This window comes from Bolinopsis microptera, chromosome 9, assembly GCF_026151205.1.
Source record: "Bolinopsis microptera isolate Bmic1 chromosome 9, MBARI_Bmic_1.0, whole genome shotgun sequence".
In the NCBI taxonomy this organism is placed as follows: Eukaryota; Metazoa; Ctenophora; class Tentaculata; order Lobata; family Bolinopsidae; genus Bolinopsis; species Bolinopsis microptera.
In genome coordinates, this window is record NC_087080.1 from 1,129,085 (window position 1) to 1,151,625 (window position 22,541).

Below are 22,541 nucleotides of genomic sequence, written 5' to 3' on the forward strand. Positions count from 1 at the left end.
AACTATAAAATGTGTTCCAACCTGTGGCCCGTCGTCATCCACATCTTTCTTGTTCTTGTTTTTCTGTTTCTGCTGTGTTTTCTGCTTCGCCTCTGCTTGCTTTTTACTTGCTCCTGACTTCTTGAGCTCCTTCAAACGTTTCTCCTGTAAAATATCAAATGAATAATTCTGGGTCGTAAAGTAAAATGCACACACGATAAAATCAATTAATTCTGCCAAGATTAGACCGAATCTAGTAGCAGAGTGCACACTCAACTTGGCAAGTAACTATGGTAACCTGGCCCCTGCTACTAGAGTTACTAAGTAACCATGGTAACCTGGCCCCTGCTACTAGAGTAACCATGGTAACCTAGCCCCTGCTACTAGAGTTACTAAGTAACCATGGTAACCTAGCCCCTGCTACTAGAGTTACTAAGTAACCATGGTAACCTGGCCCCTGCTACTAGAGTAACCATGGTAACCTGTCCCCTGCTACTAGAGTAACCATGGTAACCTGGCCCCTGCTACTAGAGTAACCATGGTAACCTGGCCCCTGCTACTAGAGTAACCATGGTAACCTAGCCCCTGCTACTAGAGTAACCATGGTAACCTAGCCCCTGCTACTAGTAACCATGGTAACCTGGCCCCTGCTACTAGTAACCATGGTAACCTGGCCCCTGCTACAAGAGTTACTAAGTAACCATGGTAACCTGGCCCCTGCTACTAGAGTTACTAAGTAACCATGGTAACCTAGCCCCTGCTACTAGAGTAACCGGGTATAGACCTGTTTTTCATACGCTTTTTCTTGCTCCTTCCTTTTTTGTACATTCATCTTCTTAAAGTCGTTGTAGTTTCCTCTGTAGTAGTGTAGCTTCTGCTGGTCTAAGTGTATAATGTCTGTGCACACGTTATTCAAGAAATCTGCGGGGAAATTGTATTTATTGGTAGATTGAGGAGATAATATAGTCATCAATTCTTCTGTCTACCGCTTCTTAGCATTCATTCTTAATGACAATTTGATATTAAGATGCAACAATCCCAATAGGACTCTACATGTAAGACAATAACTTTCTATTCAATATTAATGGGGGGGGGGGGGAGGGGGGGGAGGGGGCCATATTAATCCATTACTTTATACCTTGGTCGTGAGAAACGATAAGAAGTGTTTTCTTCCATCCCTGAAGATAGTTGTCAAGCCAAATAACAGCGTTCAGATCCAAGTGATTTGTGGGTTCGTCTAACATAAGTAGAGTTGGTTCCAAAAACAGAGCCCTGAGAAATTGTAAGTGTGGTGAGCCAAAAATAAGAGAAAATTTGAGCTCGGGCTTCATTTGATGCCGATAAATTGATAACTGATATCGCACTTTAAAATTTAAAAGGCGTTAAAACCTGTAATTTAACAGCAAAACCATTCGAAACCAAGTGACCCCAGTCCCAAATCGAGGTTAAAATCATGAGAGCACGTTCGACAAACTTTCTTATATTACAGAAGGATGGTCCTTCAAGCTTTCAAGGATCAACAAAACTGGTATTCAGAAGGATCAATAAAACTGGTACTATTTATCACATAATAAAACTGGTACTATTTATCACATAATAAAACTGGTACTATTTATCAGATAATAAAACTGGTACTATTTATCACATAATAAAACTGGTACTATTTATCACATAATAAAACTGGTACTATTTATCACATAATAAAACTGGTACTATTTATCACATAATAAAACTGGTACTATTTATCAGATAATAAAACTGGTACTATTTATAATAAAACTGGTACTATTTATCACATAACAAAACTGGTACTATTTATCACATAATAAAACTGGTACTATTTATCACATAATAAAACTGGTACTATTTATCACATAATAAAACTGGTACTATTTATCACATAATAAAACTGTTACTATTTATCACATAATAAAACTGGTACTATTTATCAGATAATAAAACTGGTACTATTTATCAGATAATAAAACTGGTACTATTTATCAGATAATAAAACTGGTACTATTTATCAGATAATAAAACTGTTACTATTTATCGCAGAATAAAACTGGTACTATTTATCAGATAATAAAACTGGTACTATTTATCAGATAATAAAACTGGTACTATATATATAATAAAACTGGTACTATTTATCACATAATAAAACTGGTACTATTTAACACATAATAAAACTGGTACTATTTATCAGATAATAAAACTGGTACTATTTATAATAAAAGTGGTACTATTTATCAGATAATAAAACTGGTACTATTTATCACATAATAAAACTGGTACTATTTATCAGATAATAAAACAGGTACTATTTATCAGATAATAAAACTGGTGCTATTTATCAGATAATAAAACTGGTACTATTTATCACATAATAAAACTGGTACTATTTATCACATAATAAAACTGGTACTATTTATCAGATAATAAAACTGGTACTATTTATCAGATAATAAAACTGGTACTATTTATAATAAAACTGGTACTATTTATCACATAATAAAACTGGTACTATTTATCACATAATAAAACTGGTACTATTTATCACATAATAAAACTGGTACTATTTATCACATAATAAAACTGGTACTATTTATCACATAATAAAACTGTTACTATTTATCACATAATAAAACTGGTACTATTTATCAGATAATAAAACTGGTACTATTTATCACATAATAAAACTGGTACTATTTATCACATAATAAAACTGGTACTATTTATCACATAATAAAACTGGTACTATTTATCACATAATAAAACTGGTACTATTTATCAGATAATAAAACTGGTACTATTTATAATAAAACTGGTACTATTTATCACATAACAAAACTGGTACTATTTATCACATAATAAAACTGGTACTATTTATCACATAATAAAACTGGTACTATTTATCACATAATAAAACTGGTACTATTTATCACATAATAAAACTGGTACTATTTATCACATAATAAAACTGGTACTATTTATCAGATAATAAAACTGGTACTATTTATCAGATAATAAAACTGGTACTATTTATCAGATAATAAAACTGGTACTATTTATCAGATAATAAAACTGGTACTATTTATCAGATAATAAAACTGGTACTATTTATCAGATAATAAAACTGGTACTATATATATAATAAAACTGGTACTATTTATCACATAATAAAACTGGTACTATTTAACACATAATAAAACTGGTACTATTTATCAGATAATAAAACTGGTACTATTTATAATAAAAGTGGTACTATTTATCAGATAATAAAACTGGTACTATTTATCACATAATAAAACTGGTACTATTTATCAGATAATAAAACAGGTACTATTTATCAGATAATAAAACTGGTACTATTTATCAGATAATAAAACTGGTACTATTTATCAGATAATAAAACTGGTACTATTTATCACATAATAAAACTGGTACTATTTATCACATAATAAAACTGGTACTATTTATCACATAATAAAACTGGTACTATTTATCAGATAATAAAACTGGTACTATTTATAATAAAACTGGTACTATTTATCACATAATAAAACTGGTACTATTTATCACATAATAAAACTGGTACTATTTATCACATAATAAAACTGGTACTATTTATCACATAATAAAACTGGTACTATTTATCACATAATAAAACTGTTACTATTTATCACATAATAAAACTGGTACTATTTATCAGATAATAAAACTGGTACTATTTATCAGATAATAAAACTGGTACTATTTATCAGATAATAAAACTGGTACTATTTATCGCAGAATAAAACTGGTACTATTTATCAGATAATAAAACTGGTACTATTTATCAGATAATAAAACTGGTACTATATATATAATAAAACTGGTACTATTTATCACATAATAAAACTGGTACTATTTAACACATAATAAAACTGGTACTATTTATCAGATAATAAAACTGGTACTATTTATAATAAAAGTGGTACTATTTATCAGATAATAAAACTGGTACTATTTATCACATAATAAAAGTGGTACTATTTATCACATAATAAAACAGGTACTATTTATCAGATAATAAAACTGGTACTATTTATCACATAATAAAACTGGTACTATTTATCACATAATAAAACTGGTACTATTTATCAGATAATAAAACTGGTACTATTTATCACATAATAAAACTGGTACTATTTATCAGATAATAAAACTGGTACTATTTATCAGATAATAAAACTGGTACTATTTATTATAATAAAACTGGTACTATTTATCACATAATAAAAGTGGGTGTACACATTACCTTGTTAACTACCTGGCAAGGGAAACTCTCATCCTCCAGCCCCCCGAGAAGTCCTGAGTTGGTCTCTCCTGCATCTCCCTGGTGAACTGGAGACCTGATAGGATCCTCCTGGCTCGGCCTTCTGCTGCCTCCGCTCCCATCGCTATCAGCTCTTCGTGTACTTCGTTCAAACGGTCAGCTGCGTCGTCGTTACCTGCTTCCATTTCAGCTTCCAGCTTCTTCAACTGACATGGTTTGAGTGTTACATTTCTAGTTGAGGGGAGGTGTCTTAGAGCAGCAGAACCGACTAAAATAGAATGAAGTCCAGTGATTGGAAAACTTTGTTCCCGATACAAGAGACTGTTACTTACTGTTACTGTTATTAACATATTAATATATTAAAGCCATTATTGTAACCTCAGTTTCGAGTTTGACCCTCTTCAAATCTGATCTCAAGACAGCCTGAACAGCAGGTGTTTCGTCAGCCTTTACTTCTTGTTCACACAGCAAAACGTCAATGTTAGCGGGGATAGCTAGGATACGGTGAGCCATGTGTCGTAACAATGTTGTCTTTCCGTGACTGATAAGGTTTTAAAGTTCATTTCATAAGTTGTGTGTAAACTGCAGTCATACATCTTGGAGGTCAAGGTTGGATCACTATAATAGTGCAGAATGTAGATACAGAAAGTAATCTCGAAATAGTTGGCCAACTGCTAAGGTTAAGTGTTCTCTAATCTAACTAACCCGTTAGGTCCCACAATACCGAACAGAAAGTAATCTCGAAATAGTTGGCAAACTGCCAAGGTTAAGTGTTCTCTAATCTAACTAACCCGTTAGGTCCCACAATACCGTATCTTCTTCCAGCTACTATAGAAAGTTCAGCATTAACGAAAAGATCTTTCCCAGCTGCTGATATCGAGAACTTTTCAATCTGAAATATGGCAAAATCAATATCAGCTGTGAAGTGTGAAATGAAATGTCCGAATCTAAATGAGTAATTTCAGAACAGTTTAGACCATTCGAGAAGATGGATCTAGCGGAAATGTGTACCTTGATATCATTACAGTTCTCCGCTAATTTATCAGCTATTTTCTTTTCCTGTTGAGTGGCGCTGAAGGTAGATAAACCTTCGTCAGCTTCATCTTCCAATTGAGCCATCATTTCAGCCTGAGAATTGTGGTTTTAAAAACAATTTTGACAGTGAACGTGCAGTATATTGCGAAAATCGAACTAGAGTGCGCATGACGCAAGGCGCGGAATTACGTTATCGTAAGTGATAAAAAAGTACATTTTGTATCGCTTTAAATCGTTCGCGCGTTCCGTTCAGTTGAATAAAACGTGTACCGTTTTTGACCTTGGCCCACTTACACAATTTTACCTTTCGCTTCGCTTTCTTTTTTTCCTTGTTAGTCATAGCTTTCTTAGGAGCTGCAGCTTCTTCTAAAAACAGTATTTCATCAGTAGATAGATAGAATTTCCATTTAAGGAATTAACAATGCAAAAGCAAGATATTAATTTTTTGCTGATAAATGTAGTAGAGCACATTGTGTTTGATAAATTGTCTAACCTTCGATTTCCTCGATGCCATCTTTTACGTTCTCCAAATCTAATTGGTCATCTTCATCATCTTGTTTGTTCCTTGCAGCGTTACGACCTTTCTTTTTAGGCATGCTATGAAAGGCAGCTGTTTTATAGTTTTACCATCCAAACGTAGCTTACACTAATAATTATATATTGGCATTGCAATTGATGACAATTTGCATCATTATTTGTGTTCAGGTTTCCTTGGTTAACCTCCTCTCGATTTAAAATTATTTACTTGCCATAATTTCAGGATTCAACTGATCAATAAAACAACGGATTAACTTTTTGAAATAAATAAAAAGCAGGAAACAGATAAGAAATTAAGCAGAGTTAGAGTTGGGTCCCTTCTTCCGTCCGAACTGACTAACAGCAGTGCTGAACCTCCTGTTGTACTGGATTCTCCTCTTGCACCTTCCTGTCCTCTTCTTCTTCTTGTCTTCCATCGCAGCCACTTTAGGGGTCTGTCCCTTAACTTTACCAGCACGAGCTAGAGAACCGTGCACTTTACCTCCCAGAAGTTTACCTGAAGTCGGAGTGTTTTGTTAGTGTACTGGGGGTGGGGTGTGTTGTTAGTGGGGGGTGGGGGGGGGTCGTTATAGTATCTCTTATAAAACATGGCAAATAACCCTAAAACTCTGTAACTGGCCCTTGTTTATCAGTAAACTGTTATCTCCAAATAAATAACTATGAACTGACCTGAAGCTACGATGGTAGCAAGATTGGGGAGAGCATCATTCAACATAACATCATCCTCGAGTGGGACTCCTGCGTAGTGGAAGCACAGATCCTGGGGAGGTAGCACACGTCATGTTACCATAGTAACACTACTAGTTACCATAGTAACACTACTAGTTACCATAGTAACACTACTAGTTACCATAGTAACACTACTAGTTACCATAGTAACACTACTAGTTACACGTCATGTCGTGGTAATAATATGAAATAAGCTTGAAACTACTGCTATATGATTTAGCTTGCTGTATACAATTAAGATTTAAGCAAACTTAAAGAGAAACTGAAATATAGCATTCCCAACCTGACCCCCAACATTCCGCTCACCTCATAAGCGACCTGCTCGATATTACAGATTCTCTCCTTAATCTCCTCTACTGTAGTGTCTGAGTTTACGCTAACTGCGTGGGTTGAAGTGCCCTGTACGAATATCTGCATCTTGTATCTTAGCTACCAAGATGTATCAAGGTTAACGAATAGTTGTTATCTTGTGTCTTAGCTACCAAGATGTATCAAGGTTAATGAATAGTTGTTATCTTGTATCTTAGCTACCAAGATGTATCAAGGTTAATGAATAGTTATTTTAAACGATCGGTCAATTTACAGTGTTTATATAGTTTAACCATTACAGTTGTATTTATGCTTTTCAAACAAAGTTAGTACAACGAATTCTTCATGTAGTGCATCCTGGGTATATATTTTTTATGGTAGAAAAAAATGTTTAATCAACAAGCGAGAATACAAATATCGGGATAATGAGCAGCACGAAATGTTCAGCATTACCCCCCCCCCCCCCCCCCCCCCCCCCCAGGCCCAGGGCATGCTAAAGAGCATTACCCCCCCCCCCCCCCCCCCCCAGAGCATTACATAATGACACATCAGCGTTCAGCAACATGCATTTATCATCCAGCATTATAAGAATTCATGGCATAGTCAATATGATTCATACAATATAAAAATCAATAAATTATTCAATCACTACAAAAACAAATTCGAAAACTTAAAAAACATTATTGTAATTCATTTCTGTAGAATCCCAGCCCGGCCCCCAATCTAAAATACTTTTGGCAATAAATATTGTCAGAAATATTTATAAATTAAATTGTGATGATTCATAAAACGTATAGTTATTAGTTATACAAGCACCCATTTCAATCACAAGTTAAGAGACTCATTCTCCACATAGCATACATTTAACCAGCTAAAGCATTCAAATTACAAATATGTCATGCGCATTTAAAGTTAAGTTAGGTAAACTATTGAGTATTTCCAGCAATGGAATTTCAGTTTAGGTTAGTCTGATTTAGAAATTATTTTAAGTAAAAAACAAGATTTTTATTTTTGTTGTGAAAATAAGAAAAGACGAAAGAGGTTTTAAGTAAAAGAAGACTATTTTAAATTATGATAACATTGATGAAAATTAATTCTTAAAACGAATATTGGAAACCAGTCATACAACAGCATTTAAATATTATAAAACATTTAAAAGTGTAACCTTGGTCACATGTCAAGTTACAGCTTTTTAAAAATTATCTGAAGCTTTTGTTGATCTGGAATTTTAAAATATATACATAACACATGAACAGCACTAGAACTAATGTAAAGATATACATAATACATCCAATATCAGTCTATCTTCATTTAACCTTTAACCTATACTTCTCCTCTACTTAAAAGCAGCCATCTTGTTATTAAGAATCCAGGATCTTGTAGAGTTAGGATCAGTGAAGTACTTGTTCATGGTGGGAAGATCCCGTATTCTCTGCATGAAGTTCTTCAGGTTTTCATCCTCAATAATGGTCGGTTCCAGCACAGTGTACTTGTCGATTGTTTCAAACACAAGGAAATCTGTTCCTGTGATGTAGTCACCTGGAATTGTTATCAGTTGAGATGTAATGGATACTTTCATGTAAAGTAATGGATACTTTTATGTTAAGTAATGGATACTTTTATGTAAAGTAATGGATACTTTCATGTAAAGTAATGGATATTTTCATGTAAAGTAATGGATATTTTCATGTAAAGTAATGGATATTTTCATGTAAAGTAATGGATATTTTCATGTAAAGTAATGGATATTTTCATGTAAAGTAATGGATATTTTCATGTAAAGTAATGGATACTTTCATGTCTGTGCACTTGGAAAGTTCCATAAATATTGCCTATGGTATAAAGCAAATTAGATGCCATGGTTTCAACCTGAATTTAAACTGAACCATAGCTAACTTACCAGCGAAATATTTCTTGGATCCAAGGAATGTAGCAAACTGTTTGATCATAGCTCCAGCACTAGTCACTAAACCAGCCCTCCCTGCTTCAAATTTATCTTTAGGTTGGTAAAACAGTCTTACTCCCAGCATGGTCAAATCAATAGCTGAAATAGGAACAAGTTAAGATATAGTGATAAGATATGGTGGTACGGTTGATAATATATTTTGTAGACCAATTGCCAGTTTAGTAATTAGAGCAGCGAATACATGGGGACCTTATTGAAGCTTTTAAGGTAACTAGTGGTTTGACTGAATATGGATATAGGGTTTATTCACAATGAGCAGATCTGGTCTTAATCTAGTTTCAACCAATAGGTGTAGTAAGAGTGTAACTAAAGTTAAGAATCTCCAGTCTTCTTTTCTTCCGGAGCGAGTCATTCCTTACTGGAACAAACTCCCTTCAGATGTCAAGAACTGCTCGACAGTTTTAAAGTTAGATTGGAAGGATTTAAGAAAGAAATTATTTCTAAAAACAGTGTAAATGATTTTTATTTTTGGAATGTTTCGAATGAAGTGTTAGGGAAAATTGAAGGACCCAGTTATTTAAGCAATAAGGAGACACATAATGAATATCTTTGGTTTCATCCTTTTGTGGCAAAGAAGCGTTTTATAAATCTTTATTCCACTGGGAAGTATTAATGAATTATTTATAGATAATGTATTAGATTTTATTAATCAATAAAATTGAATTTGATAAATTATTATATTAATGTTGATGGAAAAATATATTTATTTAAATTATTTTTTTATTTAGTGCAATGATATTTTGTAGACACTTGTGATGATGTTATGTCATAATCTTTACTTACTTACTTACTTACTTAGATCAATTGTAATTAGAATTTGCAAGGTAAAATATGAGATAAAAAGTTTGTTAATCGTTAACGAATGTAAACTTGTGAGAGAAACAGGCAACTAGGAAAACTTACCAACATGATCCAACATGTCACACTGTGCATGAACTGCAAAGTCTTTGGGTGCAAGTCCGTACTTGTTGGAAAGATAGCTGGGAATTAGAACATTATTTTATTTTATGTTATATTGAAACTTATTTCATTGAGTTTTAAAAGATCTGATCGGAGATATATTTGAGAAATAAATAAAAAATAACTTAAATAATAATAATAATAAATAAAACATTTATAAACCGCCTTATAGCTAAATCATATAACTCGATATAATTTAATCCTGGAGATAAACTCCAGTGCTTTCTAAAGCGGCTCTTACATTAACTGAAAAAAAAAATAACTTACTGCAAAATTGCGATAGTTTGAGTGAGCTTAACATCACCATCCATAAGATAAGGGAGATTGGGGAACTCTAGTCCAAGAGTGAACTTGACATCAGTCCAGGACGATCTGTCAAAGCCAGGAGCATCTCCACACTCGTATGCTACCTCCTCATAATCTGCTTCCACATAACTGAAACGTGTTTCCTTTATTTTATAGGGTTTTGAGGACAAGCGAAGTTTTAAACGCGTATTTCAAGAGTAAGTTATTAAGATCGAGAATCAATATTTCCCCCAATCAGACAGCGAATGGGTGTCTTTTCAATTAAATGTTGGAAATATTGGTAGAATATATTCTTATAAGTTATAAGACACCATATAAATAAATAAATAAATAAATAAAGTCAATTTTTACAGCACAGCAATATATATCTAAATATCAGATCCTCTGTAATCATAATGTATAAAAAAGGAGCTTTTCTCTGTGCTGAAGGATGAATCAAGGCAGATCATGGTTCTGTTAGCAGGCCACCCTAGTTATGGACAATACATATATATAAAATAATTAAATTATAATTTTAAAATTGTGTCAAGATATAAAATTTACTTACGCAAGTAGAGCTCGGATTGGTTCTGCAAGTCCTCTAATTTTCCAGTAACCCAGCTTCATTGTACAAGCTATCTACAGACAAGATTATGTTTTTGGAAATAACTTTTAGTGAATTAAGTTTTAAACACTGTAGTTCCATGTACAATGTTAACCAAACGGTTTCGAACAGAGGGATTGAGGGAAAATAAGATAGATCAGGAACTGCCCCTAGTTTGGGGCTGACTTATGCTTTGCAAGGGGAAAGAGCCTCAAACAGTGAGCACTCGATAAAGTAACTGTGAAAATAATGATATAATATGCCGCATCTGGTGGATGACCGTGGCATTTTTGTGGACCCGGATATTTTCATAATACCTTAAGGGAACCAAGGAATGTCAAACAATAAATTAAATCGAGTGATGCAATTGGCAGAGCACAATCGTAAATCCTGAGCAATAAATATCATCTATTCCTCGTAGCTCATCTTCTCAGGTATCAGGTTGAAGGAGACATTGAATATGCCTTCTTTTCATGATACCTAATTGAGCTGGACTGATATAGATTGAATTCAATTACTAGATACCTGGAAAATTACCATTCCTTGCACTGGAACTGCTATATTATTCAATCAATATACACATAATATAACAATAACCCTATATATATGGGTCCTCTCTTCGTCCGGTTTGTGTGTTTGTCGCCTGTCTGGACTCTCGTAGTCATGTAATTTTTAATTTCTAATTTGTTATTTTAATTTTAATTTTAATTTTTCAATTTTCTAAATGTGTGTTCTGCTCCGGGACTCGATTACCGTTTCGGCTTTCTTGAGACTGTAAATTTGGAAAGCCAACTATGCGGGGCGCCTGCCCACCGGCACTGAAGAGTGATCAAAGAATTAACTAAAATTTCCTAATATAACGATTGAATATAGAGTTGTTTAACCGGCGCGGCCATGGGTGTGTGGCCTAGCTTTGGCTGCACACCTATGACTGCGCTGTTGCTGGTGGACAGGTGCAGTTTTTGTTGTGCAGTAGTGTTGCAAGAGAATAAAACCAACTTATTATGTACTAAATGGAATCAAGAATATTATTGACTATATTTGATAACGATGAATTGTAAATTTCGATCAATTTATATTTTTCGGTCTCCAATTATTGAACTGCGGAAGCTGGTTGCCTCAACAATGTTGACTATGCATGGTATGACTGAATTGTAAACACGTGATAATTGAACGAAAAATAAATGATGAACATGATTCAAAAACTGTAAACCACCAAATGAATTATCGCTTAAATTTAAATAAGTATTTAAACAAAAACCATCATGTGCCGTTAACAGTTAAGCAGCAGGGCGCGGCTCATCTGGGCCACAGAAAATCGGCGAAAATGGGTTCGAAAAAGCCACTATTGGCACTCGAGTCCTTGATCTTTCCGATGGTTCACTGGGGCTTTTGAGCTGCCGTCCTTCAGCTTCTGTAAACTGAAATTACTACCAATCCAAGTTGAGGCAATCAGCCAACGCGCGGCTTTTATGGTTATATATGATATGTTTAATCTGTAATAAAGATCAAAATTAAAATTTGTTTCTCTAAAAATTTGTTTCTCTATACAAATTCTATTTAAAAATTCAATAAAAAATTGCTATATTGAAGAAACAGAGCAATCCTTCTAGTTCTAACACAATAGTCGACTGACGGATGATAAAGAGGGAGCTGTATCATATAATAATAAATCCTCTTGACAATGGTCATTGATAAATCAAATCAAAACGTAAGTCGTAATGACAAAGAGAATCATCAAAAATGTTCATAAAAATGTCTTATTAAATCTAAATTATAACTGAACGTAGCTAATTTTTGAGGATTTAACTTACTACTAATAGCATGTGGGGAGCAGTTAATAAACCTATATCTATTGTCCCATATTTAATGTAACATGTACTAGTAATCCCTGGGGAATGAGAAAAACGAAAGAATTCACCAAAAAGATAGGAATTTTAACAATGTATACGAACAGTTTTAGCAGCGATCATTGCCCAGCTTGAACACTAAAATGTTGATACTAACCAATTCAACAAATATATTTAAATCATAATCATACTTTTTGGTCGTGGAATATGGTGAATGAAAAATAGTAGCGCTCGATTTTTCATCAATTTTATAGCGTGCGCGGCGTCAAACATGGTTTTATTTGTTATTGTTGCAATAATTTGTTTCCACTTTTGAAGTTATAATCAATATAAAAGCAAAATTTTAACGGCTTAGTGGCTCAGTTGGTTAATCTGCCTGGCATTGCTTGAGGTACCAGGTTCGATTCCCGACTCTGTCACTAGCCGCGGGGTGAGCGTCGTCGACGCTCAGCTATGGATCCTGAGTGGTCTATGCAGCCCCCCGGTCCACTCAGCCAAATACTCGAGAAATCGGGTGTGAGGATTAAATGAGGAGCTGCCCATTGCAGCAAAGTCTCGGACGAAGAAAGTATGGTACACACTACCTTAACCGTCACTGGCCTAATGTATAATTATATCCTTCGGCTTCCTGTAATTGGCTGGTTACACATTTGTGTAACAATGTGGCTGTTGGAATGTCCGAAGTAAAATAAGTGTTGAGATATAAAAAAAGAAAGATTTAAAATTAAAAATATTGATAAATATCAAATGCTTAATTTAGTAAATAAATTTAATGACTTTAAAGTTTATTTGCTCTAACCAGAGCCCTCTCGCTTGCAGTAGCGTGCGACCGCCGGAGGCGGTCGCTTTTGAAACAAGCGCGTCACGCAGTACGCGTAGGCACATGGCTATGTGAAAAAGTTTATTGTACCATGGAAATATTAATTCACGATGTCAATCCTTCGCAGCTCGGTGAGGCACAGTGGTGCATTTCGCCGATCTACCGAAGATAGAGTTGCGAGAAGAATTATTAATTATTTGATGCGCGGCGCGACCCAGTAGTGCATCGCGCTACAATGAAAATATTATAATGTGTTCTCATCAAAAATTCGGTCATTCATGTAATATTTTGATTACATGACTCGCCGATCCCTGTGAGCGGTGCTTTTTTCAAACTTCCTGAACAGTGAGCTGAGAGAAGCAAATCGAGTAAAAAAGCAAGCTTAAGAAAAAAGACAAAATTTTTATTTACCACAAAACAATTAATACAAAATGTTTTGCTTCACGTTTGACGTTGTATACCTCTCGGCCGGCGACGCGCGCGTTCAAAAGGGGTTACAGCTTGTCATACGTTGTACGACCCGCCGCGCACGAAGTGCGCGGCTCCCCCTGTATCGTCAGGACGATAATAGTGAAACGACCGTGGGGGTCGCAACGTGATACAAGTTACAGCGTGTGTCAAATAATGTTATATTCATAAACAAATTCAAGTTTCAATTTCAATTTTAACCATATATACAGTACTCCGCGCACACACGGAGTTACATGTAACATTTTGCTCTATCCAGAGCTCTTGCGCTTGTTACTGGCATGGGCCGCGATCAGCCTGTCCTTCCGCCGACCTATATTGATTATAATATATGTTTATGGACCTGATAGTTTGACTCACGATGTCAATCCTTCGCAGCTCGGTGAGGCACAGTGGTGCATTTTGCCGATCTACCGAAGCGAGAAGCATTATTTGATGCGCGCGCGACCCAGTAGTGCATCGCGCTCCAACCTGATAGTCTGATGTCCCCAGGTAAACGTAACATGTAAAATTTATTAAACGCAAACTTTTAATTCGATTTGCTAAACACATGTACAGTATTTATTCTAAATGCTTATAGGGCATACTGAGCCAGAACTTTGCCACTTACCGACTGCAGCAATATGCAATGTTGACCTTCATAACCAATAACCTGATAAAAATGTTTATGATTTCAGTTCTAGATCGTAAATGTGCAAAAATGTTTTGTGGTTGTTTGGTGAAACCTTGACGGATGTTACTCGTCTAAATTTCTTCGAAGTTGGAAGTAGCGCGCGCCCGATGACAAGTGCTACGATATATATATATATATAACTCTAAAACTCTGGTCACAAGAGCAACTGCCTAAACGTGCAGAAGTGAAAACAAATAAATAAAATACTAGCAATCCTTTAAATTCGCAATAAATAAGTTCGTTCAATGTCATTATATAATTCTAAAACCACATATATGTGACCAGTAAATAATTTAATTGGTCTATAGACTACTGTATAAAATTCTCAATATAAACTTTTAAACAATAATAAATTAATTAAAAAACACACAACAACCTTTGGTGTGTAAGAATGATTAAACAGCCTCATTTTGACACAAAATATCTTCATAATATTATAGTATATGCTATAATATTAGAACTGTTAAGTTGAGTTCAGGTAACAGAATTTAACTGTAATAGAACCTCTGCTGTGTTATCCACTGTTGAGATGTAGCCATATTTTCGTCCGGTCTAACATTGACCCCGGCTCATGAAATATATGCTTCGTCCGGTCTAACATTGAACCCGGCTCACTAATCATAGGGATGGTGTAGTTATGGTAGTTGGAATATAATCAACTGTTTAAAGTTTTATCTCTATTCGAAGGAATTCTTCTGCATCCTTTGTTATTTCCAGTGCTAGATCAAAGAACTCACGAAGTCTGCTCCATGATATCAACATTGAGTTCCCACCATAGCCTTGGTTTTTGATGTTGTGGAAAGGGTGTCTTTCAAGAAGCTCACTCATTTTGTTCCTTTTATCTGCTTGTACATCAGGACAGTCGGTAAGCAGGTGAAGTGAATTTTGAGCCCCTCGCCTACAATCACACAGTGGAGAATCAAATTTACTGCTTTTGAAGCGGTGAAGAAATTCATTCATTATGTTGTTCGGATAGAACAAGCTTAGAAACAAGGTTTCAAGTTGCCTTGATGTTTTGGGCGGAAACTTGAGCTTTGTGGCGCTCACTGTAGGTGCCTCTGTATACCCTTCCAGCTGGTACTGGCTGTTTATGGACGATTGCCAAAGCTGTTCACTGTAATGTTTCATCACTGATTTACTGTAGCTGCATCCTTTTATTGATAGACTGGTGAGTTTTTCTAGATCATGGTTATTTATGATTTTTAGATCCTCATTAGTGAAGTGTTCAGGAAGTATCGAAGATTTCCACAATAGAAACTGAAATACATCTTTTACTTTTCCAGTTAGTGCGCTGTAACTGTCTGATTTCATTTGGTCATCAATAAGGTGTTTCAGTGGATCCTCTTTATTCGGGAATATATTCAGTTTAAGGATGTGCTTCACTGAGTTCACTTTGTTTGATATGTTGAGTGGCAACACACCAAGTATCATTTCAGCTGTAGTTAGTCTTACATTGAACACTGCACCCAAAGCTGCTTTTATAGTCCTATACCAAGCGCTTTCAATTTCTTTGATACTTCTATTATTGATCCAGACAGTTCCAGCATAGTGGATCCGTGAATATATGAGAACTTCAATTAGCCTTACAATGACATGTTGTCTGAATCCCCAGTTGCGGTTTGTATACTTGCATATTGTAGCCCACCGGCCAGATAGGAATGTTGGTTCTGCACTACTAATAATGGTATAGTCTTGAAACTTCAGTTCAGTTGCAATCTGCTTACCGTAAGAGTTTTCAGTATTATCACCCCACATCTGGTGTCTTGCATTGTAGTCTCCAAAAGCTATAACTCCCTTAGCGTTCAGTTGGGTAGACAACTTCTTTCAATGAAACTAATAAATCAATGAAACTAATAAATCAATGTTTTAGCTCATTTTACAAAGTCAAATATTTAAAACAATTAAAATTGTATAGTGCTCAATTTGTAAATGACTAGTTGATCTTTGCTATTGGAAGTGTGTCAAGGACTGGCAGCTAGCGGGGCAAGGAATGCACGGGCTTAGGGGCTTTTGTGCACACCAGAACACTAGCTCGGTAGATTTTTGGAAACTAGAAGGACTGAAAACTAAAATTGTTTTTGATGTAGGCTGAGGCATGTTTTTGAGAGGGACGGTATAATAGCTTGTGGTAACAACTGGCCTTTACTTTAATAGGATGAAGTTTTAGTTTTAGGACAGGAAGAAGGCATTAAGAAGATTTGCTCTTTGTTTACAAGGCAGAATATAAGCAATGTTGGTTATAATATGTATCAATATCTAGATCTTCGTTTATCAATTTTCACTAAATGGGTTTAAAATTTTAATAGGGAGGGAAATTCATCAACTTTATTAAGTACCTTTCAAAAATAAATCTTATATCAATGTAATATATTAAAAATCATAATCCTAAGTCTAATAATAAATCTGTTAAAAACACTTTCTCACTACACTGCGCTCACACACGTTAGTAAGACAAAGGAAAATGCACACCCAGCTAATTTTCAATTTCAAGATAATCATTTTGGATGTGTGGACCCTAGGGTAGACTTAATGTCAAAATTTAGATTAGAGCATTCGAAATCTTTGTTTGTCCAATCAAGATCAGCATGGTTATGCTGGTTGACGAGCAGTGATTGCTTCATCCTAGACTTCAGGCAGGCCACACTTAGACAGTAGTCACGTATACCAAGCTTAGGCACAATTACGTTCCAAATACGAGTCGTTCTGCTATTGAAGTTGTCAGGGGGGTCTGCTTGGCTTAGTATAAGGGTGGGTTTCCTACTTGAGCAGGTGAAATTTTCATGGAGGGAAATCGGAGCACGGAATTTCATGATTTTATAGAGCTCAAGGAAACAATGGTAAGTGTACAGGTTTTGGACGGCAAGTATTCCGTGTTCCTTGAACAAAGGTTTCGTGTGCTCTTTCAAGAAAAATTTTTTGTTCAGATTTTGGTTGCCAAACGGTCGAGCACGAGCACAGGTCTTAAATTTATCTAGGTATGCCTCCCTGTCGCCAAACAGTACCCTGAGACAATATTTTTGTGCTTTGAATACAGAACTTATACGAGTTTTGGCTGCCCCACCCCAAACCGTGATACAATAGGAGAGGTGTGATTCAAATAGAGTGTAATACAACTGGCGGTGTAAGAAATCTGGGAGGGAGCAGCGTAGGCGGCAGAGAGTTGATGTTGCATGGCTGAGAGAACGCCTAAGTGATTTTATATGTTCTTCCCAGGTTAGCTTTTCATCGATGACGACTCCCAGAAACTTAGCAGATGCAACTTGTTTTATTGGAAAGTTATCAATGGTTAGAGTATATTCAGAATTATTGTCAGTCTGGGAGGACGATGCTGGTTTAAAGTGAATGAAACAGCATTTAGACAAGTTGACATGGAGTTTGTTTGCTCGCATGTAGGAATATAAACTAGCTAAAAGAGAATTACCACGCATATATGCCTCCTTTTTAGATTTCCCAGTCACAAATATATTGGTGTCATCAGCGAAGGTGACAAATGATCCCAAACTGGAGCTGTTGGCGATATCATTAATATATAGGAGAAATAAGAGAGGTCCAAGAATCGAACCCTGAGGGACTCCAAACTGTATTTTCAAGGCGTCAGATTTCTCACCAACAACTTCAGTATATTGTGATCTATTTGTTAAGTAACTTTTTATAAGATCATTTGCCACCCCACGTATCCCATAGCCCTGTAATTTGACAAGTAATGTACCATGATCTATTGTATCAAAAGCTTTGCTAAGGTCTATGAATATGCCTAAGACATGATGCTTAAGTTTTAGAGATTCAGTTATAAGGTTTACTGAGTGATTAACTGCATGTGAAGTAGAGTGTGACTGCCTGAAGCCAAATCTTTGCACTTTCAAGCATAGCCAGTAAGTCCTTCACAGCATCTTTATAGTTGAGCTTTAGATAAACTGAGCCTACAATGAATCTGAATGCCTTCCCGGTAACAATGCTCCAAGCTGAGTCAATGTTTTTAGATTGTTTTGATATTTCAACTAATGGTGTTATGCAAAGTTTTCGTGTGTTGACATATATCATTGCACCTCTGTTAGCTGATGAATTGCAATCTGTTACATAATTCATGTACTTGAGATCTAGGTTGCGTTCATCAGAAGTGTACGATTCCTGGACAGCTAATATATCTATACTACTGTCATAACAATACTTGTCTAGTGCAAAGCGACTCCTGTCAGACATCCCACAGATGTTTATAGAACATAAATTATAACCAAATTTAGTAGATAGTGTGGATCCATTGTGTTGAAGTGTAGCATTAGAATCCATATTGTGATCTTTGTTTGATTTCATCCAGTTTCTGCTTCATCACTTCACAGGATTTGTCCCCAGTAATATGCCCATCCTTTTTGCAGTGAACACATTTCTTTGACGAGTTTTCACATACATTAGTTTCATGTCCTTTATCACCACACTTTCCACATTGGCTAGTTTCACTGCGGCAGCGTCTTGCTATGTGTCCAAATACTTGGCATCTATTGCATTTTATTACTCTTGGAACCGGTTTAAACTCCTCAACTATGAATCTTTGTTCAATGATCTTAATTCTATTTGACATAACCTCCAAGAGATGATTTCTGGAATTGAATGTCATCTTAATGGTTCCGCCAAAGTTTCCATTTCTTTTGAAGAAGTCTACATCGGATACTTCATATTTATCCATGATCGATTTCTTGATATCCTCCTCTGATGCATCAAGATAAACATGTTTTACAATCCCACTTGTGTGCAAAGAATCAGGTGACACGACCCCTTCATTACCACCAAACAGATCTCTTTTCCAATTATCTGACACCGTTTTAGTTTCCCCTGGATTATCAAGTTCAATCTTGAAGGAACCCCCAGCAGTTACCCTGCAGTTCCTGATAATAACACCTGGGTATTCTTTATTGAATGCCTTTCTTATACCTTTACTGTCTCTGATGTCAACAGACATAGGTTTACGTACCAACAAAGTTCTCTTGTTTCTTTCCTCTGTTTCTTCAACCTTAACAGCTTTGTTTTGTGTGGAGAGTTGTTTAACGAGTTGGTCTGCAGCCTTGTTAATATTCAGCTTATTACCAGTAAGAGCAGAAGAGTAGCTTTTTAAAAGTGCTACGAAGTAGCGCACGCCGGGCCAGACCATTAACAATGGTCAAGCGAAACCCTGTACTGCCATATATTATTTTTTGCAATGTTGAAAGCACATAAAATGTGTTGTTACAACTTTAATACTTTCATTATTACAATAACTAGCATGTAGCTGGAACCAGTCTAAAAAGCAACGATATTTATTTATTTTTCGATTTTGACATCCTTATTATATATTTCTTATTCTTTTACATATTTGGTCAATTTTTCATTTCTTCATATTGGTCAAAAGGCCATAAAAGCAGCCAAAAAGGATACATGTAATTATATTATTGAATTCAGGAGAAAGAGGGATAAAAAGCAGTAGCGCTGTTAAAATATCAGAACTAGATATAAATTTAGAGCCAACAAATTGAACTGGCTACTTTTACTACTTAAAGGGTTTTTGTAAAATTTACTAAGATTTTTTATTGAATTTCATATTGAATTTTTACATAGGGTCAATGCTATATTACGTGTATATTGTTTGAATTTTTTATTATTGAATACATAATAGTTGTAATCCTGAAGATAATTTAAGTGTATGAAAAGCGATCTATGGACTGCACTTGTCATAGTTCCATGTATTAGCCATCTTTGCCTTAGCTTTACTCAACTGTCATTAATCCCATCACTAAAAACAGTCAATCCAGTATGGATTCGTATTTATAGATGAGGCTGCATCCCATCCTTTAAGCTAAATGCTTGCCAATCTAAATTCAATCTTTGGTTTATTGTTGATGAGTACACCAGAATCGGACATAAACGCTTTCCTATTACTGTCCTTCATTTAGGCTTGAATTTTTACATTTGATAATGTTGCATGACGTATAATGCAGATGTTATCCCTGTCGTTTACACATTGTCCTGGACTTTGATTTTCTGTATCGATTATTAGTTTCATCAATTAAGGCTCCGACTTCATCATATTATTTTTAGTTCAGATAAGTTGTTCTTAAATTCAGTTAAACAAAATTTTGAAGGAAATGCATGGATGATCAGCAGAGCCAAAGTTTCAAAGTAAAGCTACTGTATCTAATTAAAAACTTGCTATAAAGTACTTTTTATATCAGTGCTGTAATCATTCCTCTGGCCTAATTTGCCTCATAGACTCTATGCGAATTAAATTAGGTTACGATAAATACATTTATATTATTTTCGACTCAGAGTTTAGTTAACACACCACCTCCAGCATGTATCTTAGAGTTTAGTTAACACCACCACCTCCAGCATGTATCTTAGAGTTTAGTTAACACACCACCTCCAGCATGTATCTTAGAGTTTAGTTAACACACCACCTCCAGCATGTATCTTATAGTTTAGTTAACACACCACCTCCAGCATGTATCTTATAGTTTAGTTAACACACCACCTCCAGCATGTATCTTAGAGTTTAGTTAACACACCACCTCCAGCATGTATCTTAGAGTTTAGTTAACACACCACCTCCAGCATGTATCTTATAGTTTAGTTAACACACCACCTCCAGCATGTATCTTAGAGTTTAGTTAACACACCACCTCCAGCATGTATCTTATAGTTTAGTTAACACACCACCTCCAGCATGTATCTTAGAGTTTAGTTAACACACCACCTCCAGCATGTATCTTAGAGTTTAGTTAACACACCACCTCCAGCATGTATCTTAGAGTTTAGTTAACACACCACCTCCAGCATGTATCTTATAGTTTAGTTAACACACCACCTCCAGCATGTATCTTATAGTTTAGTTAACACACCACCTCCAGCATGTATCTTATAGTTTAGTTAACATACCACCTCCAGCATGTATCTTAGAGTTTAGTTAACATACCACCTCCAGCATGTATCTTAGAGTTTAGTTAACACACTACCTCCAGCATGTATCTTAGAGTTTAGTTAACACACCACCTCCAGCATGTATCTTAGAGTTTAGTTAACACACCACCTCCAGCATGTATCTTAGAGTTTAGTTAAAACACCACCTCCAGCATGTATCTTAGAGTTTAGTTAACACACCACCTCCAGCATGTATCTTAGAGTTTAGTTAACACACCACCTCCAGCATGTATCTTAGAGTTTAGTTAACACACCACCTCCAGCATGTATCTTAGAGTTTAGTTAACACACCACCTCCAGCATGTATCTTAGAGTTTAGTTAACACACCACCTCCAGCATGTATCTTAGAGTTTAGTTAACACACCACCTCCAGCATGTATCTTAGAGTTTAGTTAACACACCACCTCCAGCATGTATCTTATAGTTTAGTTAACACACCACCTGCAGCATGTATCTTAGAGTTTAGTTAACACACCACCTCCAGCATGTATCTTAGAGTTTAGTTAACACACCACCTCCAGCATGTATCTTAGAGTTTAGTTAACACACCACCTCCAGCATGTATCTTAGAGTTTAGTTAACACACCACCTCCAGCATGTATCTTAGAGTTTAGTTAACACACCACCTCCAGCATGTATCTTAGAGTTTAGTTAACACACCACCTCCAGCATGTATCTTATAGTTTAGTTAACACACCACCTGCAGCATGTATCTTATAGTTTAGTTAACACACCACCTCCAGCATGTATCTTAGAGTTTAGTTAACACACCACCTCCAGCATGTATCTTATAGTTTAGTTAACACACCACCTGCAGCATGTATCTTAGAGTTTAGTTAACACACCACCTCCAGCATGTATCTTAGAGTTTAGTTAACACACCACCTCCAGCATGTATCTTAGAGTTTAGTTAACACACCACCTCCAGCATGTATCTTATAGTTTAGTTAACACACCACCTCCAGCATGTATATTAGAGTTTAGTTAACACACCACCTCCAGCATGTATCTTAGAGTTTAGTTAACACACCACCTCCAGCATGTATCTTAGAGTTTAGT

The 22,541-nt window shown here is 35.5% G+C and overlaps 3 protein-coding genes across 3 annotated transcripts in view; all 3 read right to left on the reverse strand.

The window, feature by feature from the left end:
* The window catches only part of LOC134820326 (ATP-binding cassette sub-family F member 1-like), a 94,772-nt gene that overhangs the window by 11,138 nt on the left and 61,093 nt on the right, over positions 1-22,541 (reverse strand). Inside the window, exons 2-10 of the mRNA XM_063830566.1 lie at positions 5,829-5,932; positions 5,640-5,701; positions 5,312-5,428; positions 5,092-5,192; positions 4,679-4,841; positions 4,295-4,506; positions 1,118-1,251; positions 764-900; positions 22-144 (exon numbers count right to left, since the gene is read on the reverse strand). Coding sequence (XP_063686636.1) covers positions 22-144; positions 764-900; positions 1,118-1,251; positions 4,295-4,506; positions 4,679-4,841; positions 5,092-5,192; positions 5,312-5,428; positions 5,640-5,701; positions 5,829-5,931 — 1,152 coding nt within the window. The 5' untranslated portion in view covers position 5,932. The remainder of the gene's footprint in view (positions 1-21; positions 145-763; positions 901-1,117; positions 1,252-4,294; positions 4,507-4,678; positions 4,842-5,091; positions 5,193-5,311; positions 5,429-5,639; positions 5,702-5,828; positions 5,933-22,541) is intronic.
* On the reverse strand, positions 6,123-7,040 carry LOC134820330 (ubiquitin-like FUBI-ribosomal protein eS30 fusion protein). The gene is made up of 3 exons (XM_063830571.1): positions 6,908-7,040; positions 6,542-6,632; positions 6,123-6,368 (listed from the first exon to the last, which is right to left on the reverse strand). The coding sequence occupies exons 1-3, from the start codon at positions 7,016-7,018 to the stop codon at positions 6,166-6,168; spliced, it is 405 nt and encodes a 134-aa protein (XP_063686641.1). The 5' UTR covers positions 7,019-7,040; the 3' UTR covers positions 6,123-6,165.
* Positions 7,475-10,781, reverse strand: LOC134820404 (glutathione S-transferase Mu 1-like). The gene is made up of 5 exons (XM_063830778.1): positions 10,690-10,781; positions 10,104-10,271; positions 9,780-9,856; positions 8,811-8,954; positions 7,475-8,449 (listed from the first exon to the last, which is right to left on the reverse strand). Exons 1-5 carry the CDS (start codon positions 10,746-10,748, stop codon positions 8,247-8,249), a joined length of 651 nt encoding a protein of 216 aa, XP_063686848.1. The 5' UTR covers positions 10,749-10,781; the 3' UTR covers positions 7,475-8,246.